This window comes from Colius striatus, chromosome 1, assembly GCF_028858725.1.
Source record: "Colius striatus isolate bColStr4 chromosome 1, bColStr4.1.hap1, whole genome shotgun sequence".
Classification (NCBI taxonomy): domain Eukaryota; kingdom Metazoa; phylum Chordata; class Aves; order Coliiformes; family Coliidae; genus Colius; species Colius striatus.
Window position 1 is genome coordinate 42,647,478 of NC_084759.1, and position 15,612 is coordinate 42,663,089.

The 15,612-nt window shown below is 38.9% G+C and overlaps 1 protein-coding gene across 6 annotated transcripts in view; it reads left to right on the forward strand.

The window, feature by feature from the left end:
- LMO7 (LIM domain 7) overlaps positions 1-15,612 on the forward strand; it is a 133,490-nt gene that overhangs the window by 38,272 nt on the left and 79,606 nt on the right. For all 6 annotated transcript variants that reach the window (XM_061995618.1, XM_061995578.1, XM_061995594.1 and 3 more), the window contains exon 3: positions 624-693. In XM_061995618.1, the coding sequence (XP_061851602.1) occupies positions 624-693 (70 nt within the window). The remainder of the gene's footprint in view (positions 1-623; positions 694-15,612) is intronic.

The window sequence follows — 15,612 nt, forward strand, 5'->3', positions numbered from 1 at the left end:
CAACAGTGATGTATTAGTCTGTCCTATCTTCTCAGATTAACTATAAATTTTACATAAAGTAACAGTGCAATATCTTCTCTCTGAAACTGAGTGACTTGTATGTGTAAATTATATGAACCGAAAGTGTTGCACGCATCACACTGGGCTTGATAGCATTATGAAAACTGAGTTGATTTATTACAGCAGTATCTGTGCTTTCACATTGAACTCCGAAAATTAATTCTGATCTATTTTTGGCATCTTCTGCATTAGAACTTTTGTGTGAAGAAAATATTTTAAACGAGAAATTGGAGTCTGATTAACATCGCCACCCATGTAGTAGAAACACAGATCCATTTCTGCCTACTCCTACCCTGCATTTTTGTTTCTTCTTTGACTTTGCCATTCTCAGAGACCTTTTTTTTTTTCTTTCCTGTATGTGTGAGTTGTCCCACTTGTTTTTCTTACACAGTCTTCATGTTGCTCCTCACTTTTGTTGTTAAAAAAATTGGGTGACATTAGTAGGTTCAAATTTACTTTGTTCAAGTCATAGAAATTAGGACTATATGCAAAGTATTTCTTAATAAGCATTGCTGCTTATGGTTAAATGAAATTACGTAACAGAAAATCATATTTCTTTTTAGTTTGATTAACAAGATCAAACCTGGCATTGTTAAGAAGATCAATCGTCTGTCAACTCCAATAGCTGGCTTGGTAAGTAATAATATCAAATCTAATATCTGGGGTATGACACCAAGTTGTGTTTGTGTTTAATGAGCACTATCCTTCTTGCCTGTTCTTACATAGTCTTGCTCCTAAAACCTACTAAGTTGCCAAGAGTTTAGTTCCATTTCTGGTTTTAAAATATATCATGTTGTCTCAGACTGCAAAGGTTACCCATTCTGTGATTCGCATCTGCAGCCTTAATCAACTTGTCACTGCATGGAGCTTCACCATCCCCAGTTGTATCAACCACTGACAGTGCCTGTACACAAACCTATACAGTGTTACTTGTCTTCATTTTAACACTACCATCCTATTTTGTATTCACAGGCCATTTCAGGTCTCTCTCTATTAGGGAAGGGGCAGACTTGGAGGTGTTCTGTGTAACTGAAGTATTTTTAGCATCTGCTTCTCCCCACCCACAGCAAAGCTTAGGTTGCACTAAAATAACTCTGGTGATACAAAAGATCTCTCCTCAGGCTTCAGTTGAGGGATTTGCCAATGTTTTGGCTGTAAATCATGTTGGCAGGAGGGAAAGGGGGGAGATATATGTAATAATTTTCACAGGAAATTTAAAAGATTTCCTGTATGCTCTCTGGAAAATTTGCTGACCAGAGACTGTAGAATGAATATTGTAGCCTCTTGACATCAGAAACCCTTTTGTGGATAAACAAATTCAAATACATTTTTCTGAAGTTTTTCCTGCAAAAGCCATTTTGACTATTCATGTCACTAGGGTACCTTAGCCCCTTAGTCCCATCACTAGAACTATTGGTCTTGTCCTAAAAGAGCCAAGGTGAACAGGGACGTTCCCTTTTTTCTATAGTAGCTAGCAACAGGACAAGGGGTAACGGGATGAAGCTGGAACACAAAAAGTTCCACTTAAATATAAGAAAAAACTATTTCACTGTGAGGGTGACGGAGCCCTGGCACAGGCTGCCCAGAGGGGTTGTGGAGTCTCCTTCCTTGGAGGTCTTCAAGTCCCGCCTGGACATGTTCCTATGCGACCTGATCTAGGTGAACTTGCTTCTGTAGGGGAGTTGGACTAGATCTGTAAAGGTCCCTTCCAACCCCTACCATTCTATGATTCTATGATGTATGATTCCAGTAATAACTGGAAGATCCCACTTTGTGGTAAACATGGGATGTCAACAGTAGGGAAAGTTATTTGACTCCTTAAATAGAAGTAAAATGCAGAACATCTCTAGGTAGTTTTATTTGAATGCCTTAAAGGGATGAGCCAACAAAGCATCTGCTTTTGCAGGTCAGCTACGGGTCTCATTAGAAAGGAAGTGTAGTTAACTTGGCTGAAGGCCGTAAGATTGGTTTAACTTGCCATATATTATTGCACAAGCTGAGAACATGCATTTCCAGATCAAATGAATGTAGAAATTCTTTAGCTGCCTTTGTTCCAGAAAAGCTCAGGGTATTAAGCTTGCAAATAATGAGTGCTGCACATTCTTTTTGCATGAGGCATCCAAAAAAGAATTCAAATGAAACCAAAATCATTTTTGGGAGGACAGCACAGTTATTTTATCAGTGGTTTCATTGCCTTAATGGTCTCTGAAGTAGCCATTTAATCCAAACCAGAAAACCATAGGCTAGATTTCATTTTTGTGGTGTCTTGAATCATAACTGCAAGAACTCTTGATTTCATATGCATTTTTTGTTTGTTTCCAGATGCAAAAATCTGGAGGATTCATTAGACGTCTAGTTGATACCTTTCTTGTAGTTGAATTATTGGTCCTTTAAGATGTTTCTAGTTATTACAAACCTTCGAAAATAAAGGAAATGGGTGGAAAGGTAAATGTTTCTCTTTAAACCAAGATCATCCAGTGGTATTGTTGTTAAACAACTGAGAGAACTGATGTTTTGTGTTAACCCATGAAAATAAATACGTAAATACATTCACATAAATACTTCAGTTTCAGAAGACTGTGATTATGAGGTGCTTAGGATGGTAAGAGTGGGAGGGGAGATTGTATTTTCCCAGGTATGAGAGAAACATCCTCAGTTATATCGGCTTTGAAGAGCCCAGTTTTCATCCTGGCATGTGAAAATCTAACTAAAAATGATGGTGTTTTGAATTTATGTGAAGGCAAGCATTGATACCTAACAGGCTCAGAATACTGTTACTGAGGAGCCATAGGATTTAGAGATGGAAGGAGCTTGCTAAGGAATTAGCCCATAGGCTTGAGTGCCAGGTTCTGGAAATATTTTCATTGCTTTTAAGTTGCTTTCCCCAACAAAGCTGCTTCTAGGTAAGTGTTTTGTGTGGCTTTATATATATACTTCTGCTGGTTTTAATGTCTTTGAGTCTTGCATTAATTGTTTCCCCTGAGACTTTGAGATATAGAAATTACTGTTGATAGAGTAGGGGATATTTTTCTTTTTCCTTGCTCTTTTTTTTTTTTTTTTAAGCCAGGTGGAAATTTTCCCTTAAATATATGGATTTTTTCTTTTTTTTAAATAAAGGATAAACAGATGCTGTAACCTGGATTCAAGTCTTGGAGACCCTGTTGTCCAAACATCTTTTGGTTATGTTCTTTCTACAGCTGCTTCTTCATGATCTTCTAGACTCATGTCTTCAAGTTCTATTTCTAAAACTTTTTATGGTACATTGTTGGGCAACTAGCATCTATTTCTCTCCTGGATTTTCTGATTTAAGAGGAAACAAAAAGCCTGTATTCTTGACAGTTTTGTGGCAGTGTGATTTTTTTTTTTTTTTTTTTTTTTTTTCAGAAGGAAGCAAATGCTTTAAAAGACATATTAGGTTTTTTTGGGTAGATTTTTGTTTGTTTGGATTATTCCCTTCTCCCCTCTTTGTTTTCTTCCACTCCAGGAATTTCTTAAAGTTTGGCTTTGTGTTCTCTAGGGAGATAATATATTTGACTTCCATGTAAGTGTGTTTAAGTGTTCTGTTCACTTCAAATACTTGGCAGCTTTGGGTTTTGGTTTTTTTCAGTAGAAGAGAAATAGTGGTTGATAGGGCTGGGACAAAGGCTGGACTCGATGATCTTAAAGGTCTCTTCCAGCTGAAATGATTCTATGATTCTATAATACAGCATTCAGCAGGCATCTTTAGTTGAATCTCCAGAATGATTTCATTATATTTCTTTGACTTCCTGGTGATTTTGTAAACTTTTTTTCTGAGTAAAATAGAAAGTGAAAGCTTGCATAAATAATGAAACTTTCTATATTATATGGAATATTGTGTGCTATACTTTTTTTTTGTATTGAGTTAGGATGAGGTGCTTTTTATAATGAATTAATTAAATAAATTCATTATTAGTTTATCATACTTAGTTTTGTAACACCTTAGTTATCATAAAATCTAATATGGGCTTTATATTAACAGGATCACCTAAGTTCTAAGCACATTTTAAACAACTGAAAATAAACCTTTGCTTTCACTTTGAGTTTGATTATACTGCTGCAATTTTTGGGTGTGAATCATATTGGTTTGAGCATAATCATGGTGAAATGGATACATAAATACATGTGTTTTGATGGTTAAATATAAAAATGAAACTTGACATTTAATTAACAGAGATGTTGGATTGGTGCCAGGCAAGCTTGAAAAACTTATCCCAAGTTTGACATGGTGCAAGAAGACTGGGCTGCAGCTTACATGGGAGGGTTTGTTAAAATTCTTTGGGAAGGAGAGTTGAACCTGGCCATAAATTGATCTCCATTTGGCAGCTTGCTGCTCCAGTCCTGGTGCTCCATTTCTCTTCTGAGGCATATGCTCTCCATGGTTTGGGTGAGATCTAGCCATCAATTTAGCCATAGAATCATAGAATGGTAGGCATTCGAATGAACCTTTAAAGATCATCCAACCCCCCTGCAGAAACAGGTCCACTGAGATCAGATAGCACAGGAACATGTCCAGGTAGGTCTTGAACACCTAGTTTCTGTTCCCCTTTGGAAAACTGAACAGCTTCACTGGAAAATACCAGAGCTGTTGCAAGGAAGCAGTGGTCAAAGACAGGTAACCAAAGAAATATCCATCCAGGTCTTGAAGTGAGCAACGAGGTGAGCTGTCTGCAAAATGCAAAGGACTAACTCTGGTAGTGGTCACAGAAAGATGCCACTTGGGACAGGTTGATTTTTATTTATTTCTTTTTAACAGCACACAGCAGATTTTGGAGACGGTTTTCCCGTAGGTTTCCTGAAAGGAACATGGATGTTGGTTTGTTTGCTTTCATTTTGATCATTTAAATAGTTTCTGGAAAATGAAAATGTACTTTCTACTTATCTTTCAAACTGTCTAAAATACACACTTTGTGTAAAAAAGAATGCATCTATTTTTCCTAGAACATGACAAGCAAACCTGCACAAGGTAGCAGTTCCTGGAGCCCTCTACCATTTCTGGGCAATATGCTAAGGATAACCAAAAGAGCAGAAGGTTATGGAAACTGGGGTTTTTTTTATTATACACAGTAGTGAAAGCCTTTAAAATCCGCTGTTCATAGTCCATACTTGTGTGAAACAGAAATGAGAGTTAAAGAAAATGACTCAAATTGATGAATCTTGATGGGTTCAGATTCTGCAAAATTATTTTGTTTAGAGTTGTTGAGGGATAGGAGTGGTGGAAATAAAATGAATACTTAACAAAAGTAAACCCAAAGAAAACTTGGTTCTAAATAAATGTGAACTTTTCAGTTTGAATCCCAGCAAGCAAGATAGTTTGGATATAATTGCACAAGGGGGAAGACTTTGTGGTCTGACAACATATTTTCCAACAAGGCTCTGGTGAGCATTTTCAGAGGTGCATCACTGGCTGCAGCGCTGTTGTTCCCCGGAAAGATCACGTTCACATCTCAGTTGGCTGAACAGAGAGAATCATAAACTGGGATGGAAATCGCGGGATGTCATGAGACAGCAGGAAGATGGATAGTTTTGCTTAGTATATGCAATCTCAACATATCTGTCAAAATAATACATTGCTGAAGAGGAATAACTGTATGCTGCCTAGCAAGGCAAAATTGTACTTACTTTTCAACTGAGACCAGGTGGTGAAGCAAATTCAGTTAGAATCTGTATCTCCTGTGGACAGTGGTAGCTAATGGGAACCTGGCCTTGCAATGTACCGATTTGGTCTTCTAAGACCATTTTTCTTGCAGCTTCTGTGAGTAAGGCAGAAGCACAATGCCTTTCTTTGTGGTTCAGAAGTGTTTCATCACATCAGAGGTGTGAGGGATTCAGTCAAACCACAGGGCAGAGTACGAAGCTATTGAACTATTGAGTTTTTAGAATGGTAAATGAAATGCAATTAGTGCTGCTTTTTTTTTTTTAAAGTTAGACCTTGATTTCAGAGTAGAGCAGAGATGTGAGCGCTGGATGAATGCTTGTACCAAATGACATCTTCATTAGTTCTTCAACTTGGCAGAGATTGTTGGTTTTCATGCAAGAGAATAAAAATACACATCTCTAGATAGCCCCAGGTTTGAATATGTGCATTTGAAATACTGTAGAGTGGGATTTTTTGTTTTTTCTTTTAGTGGTAAATTAAGATTTCTTTAGGGTATTGATAGTTTTCCAGGCAGGATGTTTTTCAAACTCTGCTTTTTCCTGGTTCACCAAGGGCCAACATGCCCTTCTGACAAGTGCTACTCAAAGATCATTCCCTCTCTTTAATGCAATCTAACGTAACACCACTGTATTCTATAATTTATTTAATGTATCAGAAGGTATTAATTCCAGTTGTACCAAAACAACCACCTTAAACAATGAGGGAGAACTACTTTGTTATGGAGATAATTGGCAGGAACCTCTTAGACCAGGATAGCAGGGAATCATAGACTCTCAAGGGCTGGAAGGGACCTCAAAAGATGATCTAGTTCAAACCCTCTGCCAGAGCAGGACCACCTAGTTTAGGTCATACAGGAACTCATCCAGGTGGGTTTTCAATGTCTCCAGAGAAGAGACTCAAAAACCCATCTGGGCAGCCCAATCCAGTGCTCCATCACCCTCAGAGGGAAGAAACCAGAAATATGGAAGAAAGCTATACCAAAATGAAAGGAGATGGAGAGGGGTTAAGAAGATAAAAACACTACCATTAAAAAACTTTTTCTGAGCCTTCGTGCCTAACACTTTCCAAACCATGGAACTGCCCTGCTACTTCCTTATCTCTTGTCATCAAGTAGAGCTGGCCAAAGTTGCTTTTTCTGTGGGAAAGTTTTCTTGACATGATTCTTTTTGTATGTGTGGCAGCAGAATGATAAGCAGATGACATTTTGACTTTATTATAGGATCCTTTTAAAACAGTTTTTCATGTAAAACTTGTACTTGCAAAGTAAAGATTATTTTAGTTATATGCTTTATTTAGGACTTGGCTACAAAGTTTTTTCTCTAGATTACTTAGAATCAAAACAGTTACATTTTCCAAGTAAATTTTAAAATCTGATGGCAGGATTAATACAAGAGGCTTCATTTTAATTTTTAATTTTTTTTAAAGCAGCTTTACTTCCCAAGTTCACTCCTTCATGCTGAAAATGCTAAATATTTATTTTCTCCTGCTGTTTATCTTCTTGTGTTTAGTATAGTCTTTATATCCACAACAACTGGTCCATGCTTGCTTTCTTCTTGTATCTTCTATTTTTTTTTAATAATTCAAACTTTTAAATATTAAACTTTCCTACTATGGGCCACATTAGTAATATTAACAGTGGGTTACCTGGTATGAGAAAATGAATATATGAGAACTCCTCCTTTCTGAACTTCAGGGCAAGCGAGGAAGGGCAAATACACAAATATATGAGCTAAGATTGTTTGCTTTGCTTTGCTACCGAACACCAAAAAAATAAAGGCTTAAACTTAGATGGGCTTGCTGATTGTGCAGCAATGAAGAGTATACAAAAAGCCTCTTAAGAAATAGCCTCAAATTTTAGTTAGGCTGACTAATGAGCTGATAACCATTTGACTTGCTTTGTTTGCTTGTCTGAGATTTCTTTTTGCAACAATGAGGGAGTAATACTGAGTGATATGAAGTATTACTTTTTCTTCTGAAGGTTTAAGTCACCTTTTTGATGGGGACCAGAACAAATCATAGCTAACAGCAGTTGTGGGCTCTGCTTTAAGCCCTGCCTCCTCCTGTGACTGACCTATGTTGGCATATTGATTTGTCTGTGGACTGTAAATTAAGAGGTAAGGAGTGAGTGTGTACTCAGTGCTGCTGCAAAGAGTGAAGTTGTTTTAAGTTCTACTTGATGTCTTTCACCTGTAAACTGATTAGTCTGGTATTGCTTTTTGAAAGGCAAGATACAGATGATACATGTCTCTTGTTTTTTCTGAAAAGTTGATAACTTCAATGTGTAAACAAAGTTAAAGAGGTATCATCACTCATTCTCTGGATGAATATGCTCAGCAAGTTGTTGCAGAACTCAGAAAAACAAGTATTTTAAGAGACTTCTACTTACTTGGCGTAATCATTCCTTACATGAGTGGAGGTTTTTGCTTTACAATAGCAATTGGTGTTTCTTGTGACTTCAATATCTCTCATACTGAAGAGGAAAGGAGAGAAAGTGAAAGTCAATGTGATCTGACAGAATTCATGCCCTGCATCCAACATGTGCTCTCCTTTATAAGGCAGCCTATACATTTAAAGCCCAGAAGCACTCCGGGTGGCAAAAATGAGATCAGGTTTCTCTTTCTACCTCTTTTCATTCAAAACTTAGCAAAAGTGTTATTTTTCCTTTTTCTCACGGGAAGAAAAAATTGTGGGAAATGAGAAACATTGCACTCACTTTCAAAAAAGGGTAGAAAGAAGGGCCCTGGCATCTACTGACCTGTCAGCTGCACCTCCTGTACCAGGGAAGATCACAGATTCTCCCAGAAACTATGCCTATGGAAAACAGAGATGATTTGAGACAGCCAGCATGGCTTCACCAAGGGCAAGTCCTGCCTGATCAACTTGGTGGCCTTCTGTGATTGAGTGATTACATCAGTGGACAAGAGCTACAGGTGTTTTCTATGTGGACTTCTGTAAGGCCTTTGACATGGTCCCTCACAACATCCTCTTATCTAAATTGACAAGGTACAGATTTGATGGATGGACAGTTCAGTGGATGAAGAATTGGTTGGATGATTACATCCAGATGGTAGTGGTCAACGACTCACTGTCCAGATGGAAATCAGTGACAAGTGGTGTACCTCATGGATCTGTAGTAGAACAAGTACTGTTTAATGTCTCCATCAGTTATGTAGACAGTGAAATCTAGTGCACCCTCAGCAAGTTTGCAGGCAACACCAACTAACTGCTGACACCTCTGAGGGATGGGATGCCATTCAGAGGGATCCAGATAAAATAGTAAGCCTCATGAGGTTCAACAGGGCCAAGTGCAAGGTCTTGTACCTGGATCCGGGCAACTCTCCGTACTAGTACAGGCTGGAGGATGAAGGGATTGAGAGCAGCCCTGCAGAAAAGGATTTGAGAAGTATTGATAGATGCAAAGCTCGATGTGATCTGGCAATGTGTTCTTACAGCCCAGAGAGCCAGTCATACTCTGGACTCCATCAAAGGAAGTGTGACCAACAGTTCTGACCTTCTACTTCATCTCAAGTACTGCATCCAGCTCTTGAGTCCTCAGTACAGGAAAGACATGGAGCTGTTGGGAGTAGGTCCAGAGAGGGCCACAAAAATTATCAGGAGGCTGGAGCACTTCTCCAGTGAGGAAAGGCTGAGAGAGGTGGGATGATTCAGTCTAGAGAAGAAAAGGCTCCAGTGAGGCCTAATTGCAACCTTCAGTACTTAAAGACAGCTTATAATAAAGATGAGGACAGTCATTTTAGCAGGGCCTGTAGTGACAGGATAAGGGGTAATGGTTTTAAACTAAGAGAGGTTGGCTTTAGACTAGATAAAAGGAAGACATTTTTTTACAATGAGGATGGTGAATCACTGGAACAGGTTGCCCAGAGAGGTGGTAGATGCTCCATTCCTGGAAACATTCAAAGAAAGGTTGGACAGGGCTCTGCAACCTAATTTAGCTGAAGATGACCCTGCTTGCTGCAAGGGAGTTGGACTAGATGACCTTTAAAGGTCCCTTCCAACCCAAACTGCTTTCTATTTTTTTTTTAAATAAATAAATAGTAATTGCCAGGAGGCCAACATAGCTTTAAGTGATCATATTTTACTATACTTAAAAAACAAACAAGCATTTTATTTTTTCCCTCCAGATAATTCAGCCTTAACTTGAAATATGCCTGCTCTGGCAAATGGTATAGTTTCATGAAATACTGAAAAGCATTTTAATGTATAGTGGTATGTTTATTGCTTTGCTTTAAGTAAGTGCAGTAACATCTTCAGATTTTTAAAGTGCTTAAACCAGATGAGGATTTCTACCTGACTGTTTCCAAACAGGTGACTAGGATACACCTTAAGTATCTAGTTTTGTTCTGACAAGTAGCATTACATAGGAGGGGAATTTTTTTTTTCTCTTTGATCAGTGGTCCAGCTGAAGTGCTCAAACAAGTTTCCTGGAAAGAAAAGAATTTATTTTAGTCTGAGAAAAATATCTTTTCACCTGGGAAGTGACAAAGCGTGGTATTTCAAATGTAACCATCAAATGATGTGTTAAATTTCTTACTTAACAAATTTTAGTGAGATTTTGTCAGTCCTATGAAAAATTTCAGTTTCAGTTGGCATTACTTCAAACTCTGAAACAGATGCTGCTATGAAAAATTTCAGTTTCAGTTGGCATTACTTCAAACTCCAAAAGAGATGCTGCTTCAAGTTTGGGAAAAGGATGGGCATACAAACTGAAAGATGAAAATCTGCACCCACCCCACCTCCCCTAAGAGAGAAAATAGGCAGTTGTGACTTTCTTTTCTTTGTAAATTTATGAAGTATTTTAGAAACCTGATCATTATGCTTAGAATTTAAGAAAAATGTTACCTCTTTATATAATTTTTTAAAAAAGGTGAGATCTCAGAGTACTTCACAAAGAGCTCTTTACCATGGTTTCAGTTCTACATTGGAAGATAACAGAGCGTGGGTAGAAGCACTTTTAGTGGCTTTCCTGAGGTCAGTCAGTAAATCAGCATAGCCTGGGGATTAAATTTTGACTCAGTCTGATTCTCTCATCGACTGAACTGCAAACAAACAAATAAAATTTCTGACCTGAGTTGTAAGAACCTAAAACTATGAATTAGCAAATGTCAGGGGTGTTGCAACACCTGGTAGGAACGTATGTGAAACTATAAATCATTTCTGGTAATCTTTCAGCTATCTTATGGGAAAGAAGAATGTGGCTTGTATGAAATAACTCTGTTAGACAATTAAAAAAAAGAGGGTTGTGTTCTAGAAAGGAAGTATGGTTATTAATAGTTAGAGATGACATTGTTCTGTAGTCTTTCAATGCCTGATAGTGGGAGTATGTAATCTCGGCAGTGGTTTGCTGATGTTTTGTGCCCTTCTGCTTGAAAACATATGGCATGTTTCAGCCTTAGCTCTGAATTTCCTTTAATTGTTTTCTGTTGCTGCCTAAACACTTTGAAATGTAGGGTGTGGGGAAAGGGGAGGTTGATGTAAACTCTTTGTGACATTTTTAGTAGCTGCTTCAGACTTCGATCGGGCAGAATGAAACCCAGATGCTGGATTGAACTTGACAGGTTTTGGGTGGGTGATGATGAAGTGAAATGCAGCTAGGAGACATAAATGGGGAGAAGTTACATGGGTTCAGACCCAAAGAAATAGTGGTTCAACTCCTCTCCCTGGTCTCTTGCCAGGGGATGGTAAGTGTTGTACCTGCCCCTGTGAATCAAAAGCAGTATGAGAGTGTGTTACTGGGGTGAAATGTCAAAATGCTAATTAATGACTTTTAAAATTCTTGTGAATTAACTGTAAGGTAACATGATTGGCAGCAAGGACTTTCTAATGTGGAGATTTTATATCCCTCCTCCTGCCTTAAACTAAATCATGCAATCATAGAATGGTAGAGTTGGAAGGGACCTCTAGAGATCATCTGGTCCAACCCCCCTGCAGAAGCAGGATCACCTAGATCAGGTCACACAAAAACATGTCCAGGTGGGTCTAGGAGACTCCACCATCTCCCTGGGCAGTCTGTTCCACTGCTCTGTCACCCTCACAGTAAAATATTTTTTTTCTTATATTTAAGTGGAACTTTTTGTGTTCCAGCTTCATCCCATTACCCCTTGTCCTGTTGCTAGGTACCATTGAAAAAAGGGATGCCTTAACCTCCTGACACCCACCATTTAGATATTTGTAAATATTAAATATTTAAATATTAATTTACAAATTAATTTACAAATTCCCCCGAGTCTCCTCTTTTTTAGACTAAACAGCCACAGGTCCCACAGCCTTTCCTCGTAAGAAAGATGTTCCAGTACCCTGATCATCTAAAGCTCTGAAAAAGTATGACCCTTTTTGCCTCAACTTGCCAGCACTTAACAAAATACATAAACATGTTTGCCAAATGAACTGCCAAAAATTTTCCATTTATCAACTCCATCAGCTGTAATCTGTAGTATACTCTGTCATTTGTGTGCTATATTTATTTCTTTAAATTGATGATTGTTTCTGCATTTGTAAAGAAACATTCCTTCCTACCTGGAAAAAAATGTCAACCACGCAGAAAAGGTACATGCCTTAAATCATACTTGAATGACATTTATAATCTGAGTTCTCCCTTTGCCAAGGAGGTGCAGTGTTGAGATTTTTACGGCAGTTGGTGTTTATCTGTGTTAAATCTTCGTGAGCTAGATGCTACAAGTGCTTTTCCTTTTCTCTGGCTTGTCAGAATTTTATTGATATGTGGTGTTTTAACATTCATGGCAACTTCCAAAGAAAGTAGATGTTAATTACAGCAGTGGTTAAGTTTTTTCTGTGATATCAATGCTGGAGCTGTACAGCTGTGCTACTTACTCTTCTGTTTGGTACAAAATCCTCACACCACATCTTTTAATGCCTGTCTGAATACCTCCAGAGACACTGTGCCCATGCTGAAGCATCCTCCAATGTATGTAAAAAATCTCTTAAATACGATGCCAACACCTAATACTGCTTTCTGTGAGGGTGCCAAGACACTGCAGCTGTGGTAACCAAGCACACTTTCTACAGGGCATGAGGATGGGGAGAGACATGAGGAAGCATGGCATTAAGGCCTCTGAACCTGCTCATTGATCTGAAGGGATGAGCCCACAAAGTCGACAAGGGTTAAATAGTCTAGTAGGATGCTACTTCTCTTGCTGCTGAAGGAATCAAAGCTAGAGGAAACTTCCAAGTTCTTGAATGAATTGCTAAATGACAATCTAAAATTTGGGATTATGTGAACTGAAGTTCTGAGGCAACTTGCTGTGTTTCAGATCCTGTGTACAGAGAAGCTGAATTTCATCTATGTCATACTGTTAACCTGTGTGAGCAAAACAGAAAGACTTGTGTATACAAATTATAAAACAGGTGAAGTTAAAAAAAAAAGAAAAAGGGCAATCTCTGCCAAAACTTTGTGTTTCAAGAACAAGGGATCTTTACTTACTCATCAGGCTTCATGGGAGTTTCACCTCTAAGTGGATTACTGTCATTCCAGTTCTGTGTAGTGGGGTGACTTGGCACTGGAGTATTTTACACACTTCACTTGTAAAGTCTGTTTTGTAAAAAGCATTTGGGGTGAAAAACACATCACTTGACTCTTTTTTTTGACTGGAATGCAAGTAACTGGTGGGAAAGTTAAGGCTTGTCTAAACATAGAAAGAGCCTGGGATGGTTATTCCATGCTGGCTTTCAGAGCCTATACTTTCTTTACAGTATGAATGCCTGTAAGTGGGCAAGCTAAATTCCATTTGTCTTGTCCAAACTGGAATGAAGCTGTGAAGTGCAGAGAGCTGTCTTGATTAGCAAGGCATGTCTGCCCAGGATGCCCGTGTGCTGTGCTCTTCTCCTTTCCAGCTGTCCTTATTTGGTAGCAGTGACATCCCAGAAACACACCTGTGGTTTACAACCTGATACTCTCTTATCTATAAAAGGCTTATTTGGTACATTTTGTTGCTGTAATGTCATAACAAAGGTTATGCTGTAGCATGGTAAGAGACATGGGAGGGATTTTGAGTCATTGGGGACAGTTGGTCCCTTCCTGTGTCAGGCACCTCAAAAGCTGTCAACTCCAAAGTCTTGCTTCAGAAAGAACCCATTAATTTCTGTAGTGTATCTTCCTTAACTGCATTGCTCCTGTGGGAAAGAAACCGTGGAGCTCAGTGGCACAAGAGGTTGCAGGGAATGAGGTGAGCTGGGCAGAGAGGTCATCTGCTGGCTGTTACACCACAGCAGTGGGGAGTGACAGAACCTGAGAAACAAACTCCTTCAACACATACCTTGGTCTTACAGATATCTATGACTTGTTGCTGCTGTCACAGATAGAGTTGAATTCTGAGGGAGCCTTTTTGTCCAAAACCAAAATGCTTCTTATCTAAGGCTGCTTCAGAATGTAATGGCTGAGCTCAGGTGATACCTGTGAACTGCAGTGGTGCTGAGGAACCTTCCTCTTCCTGGTTATGCCTTACAATTGTTGAGATACTGGGAGCACCAAGGGAATGGGAGAGTTTATGAAGTTTATGGAGCTTAATTCCTGTATCCTAGCAGGAGGACCACCCGCTTTTTGAGAGGAAGGCTGGAAGTGAATTGTTGAAGAGTTGGTGTCTTTAATTTGTGCAGAGAGCTAGGGCAGGGAAACCTGTGTCAAAGATCACAGTAATTTATTATTTTACACGGTGTGGAAAAACAGCAAAGGGCACATGGAGGGGAGTGGCAAAGCAATTAGCACCGTTTCTGATCTTTGTCCAATGCAGTGCTCTGTGCACGCCGTTACAGGTGGGATAATTTACTGAACAGAAGCCTTGAGGTCATCAGTAAGTCAAATTATTCCTACAGGATGATTGTTTTAATTATTATTTTTTTGTTTTGGGCCCAAAGAAAGAGGGAAAAAAAGTCATTTCTCTATTTCACCCTCTGCTTTTCCTCCTTTTGGTTCAAAGTCAAACCCGTTAGCAGCCTTCTGAGAAATACAAAGAGCTGTAGGAGCTGGAATCAGTCTATAGATGGGATGATGACTTGTAAGGCCAAGGTCGTAATTGGGAGTTCCTGGCTTCCAGGCCTGTGGTCAGACCACAGCGTTGGTTCAGCTCCGTCCCTTGCTTCCCCCTCACGCCTTCTGCCCCTACCCTGCACCCACAGCCGACACTAATAACCGAAACGTACCTCCGAGGAAGAGCAAGTTACCCGACTTGTTCAACGAGCTCCTGATGTAGGTTTCTTCCCCCACCCCACCTCTGAATATAAACAATATGTAGCTGTGCAGTTATGCCACTGGAAAACACACCTCTAAATTGTATAGTAATCTGCTTTGAGCCAGTTTTAATGGTCAGTTTAATGCCATGTCTCTGAAAGACATTTTTCTACATTAAAAAAAACCCTTTTTTTTTTTTGTAATGGAAATAAGCCCTTAATTTAGGGAATGAGGATGCTGATAAAGAGAGCTGGTTGTGAACGCAGAGCTGAAGAAGACAAGAATGTAAGCTTTCAAGGTGACTTGAAATTAATTCATAGATGTAGTACTTAGAAAAATGTCTGTTAATATGATCTATTCAGATGATTTTCACAATTCTCTAGCCAAAAATGTACATCAGTCTCTTCCTAAAATGTCAAAAGTTTTTGTTGCTAGGCACTGTAGGTACTGGGTGGTTTTTTTTCTTTTGGGAGCCTAGGAATTGAAAACAACTTCTGGCACCAATTCACAGCCTGGATGATGCTGCAATACTTCAATGAAAATATGTTTCACGGCCATGCAAGTATAGGGTGCCATTATGAAATTCTGTTCCCATTCTTCTCTTTCATACTCTGGAAAAAAAAAAAAAACTCTGAAGTTCCCAACAGCAACAACAACACAAACAAACAAACAA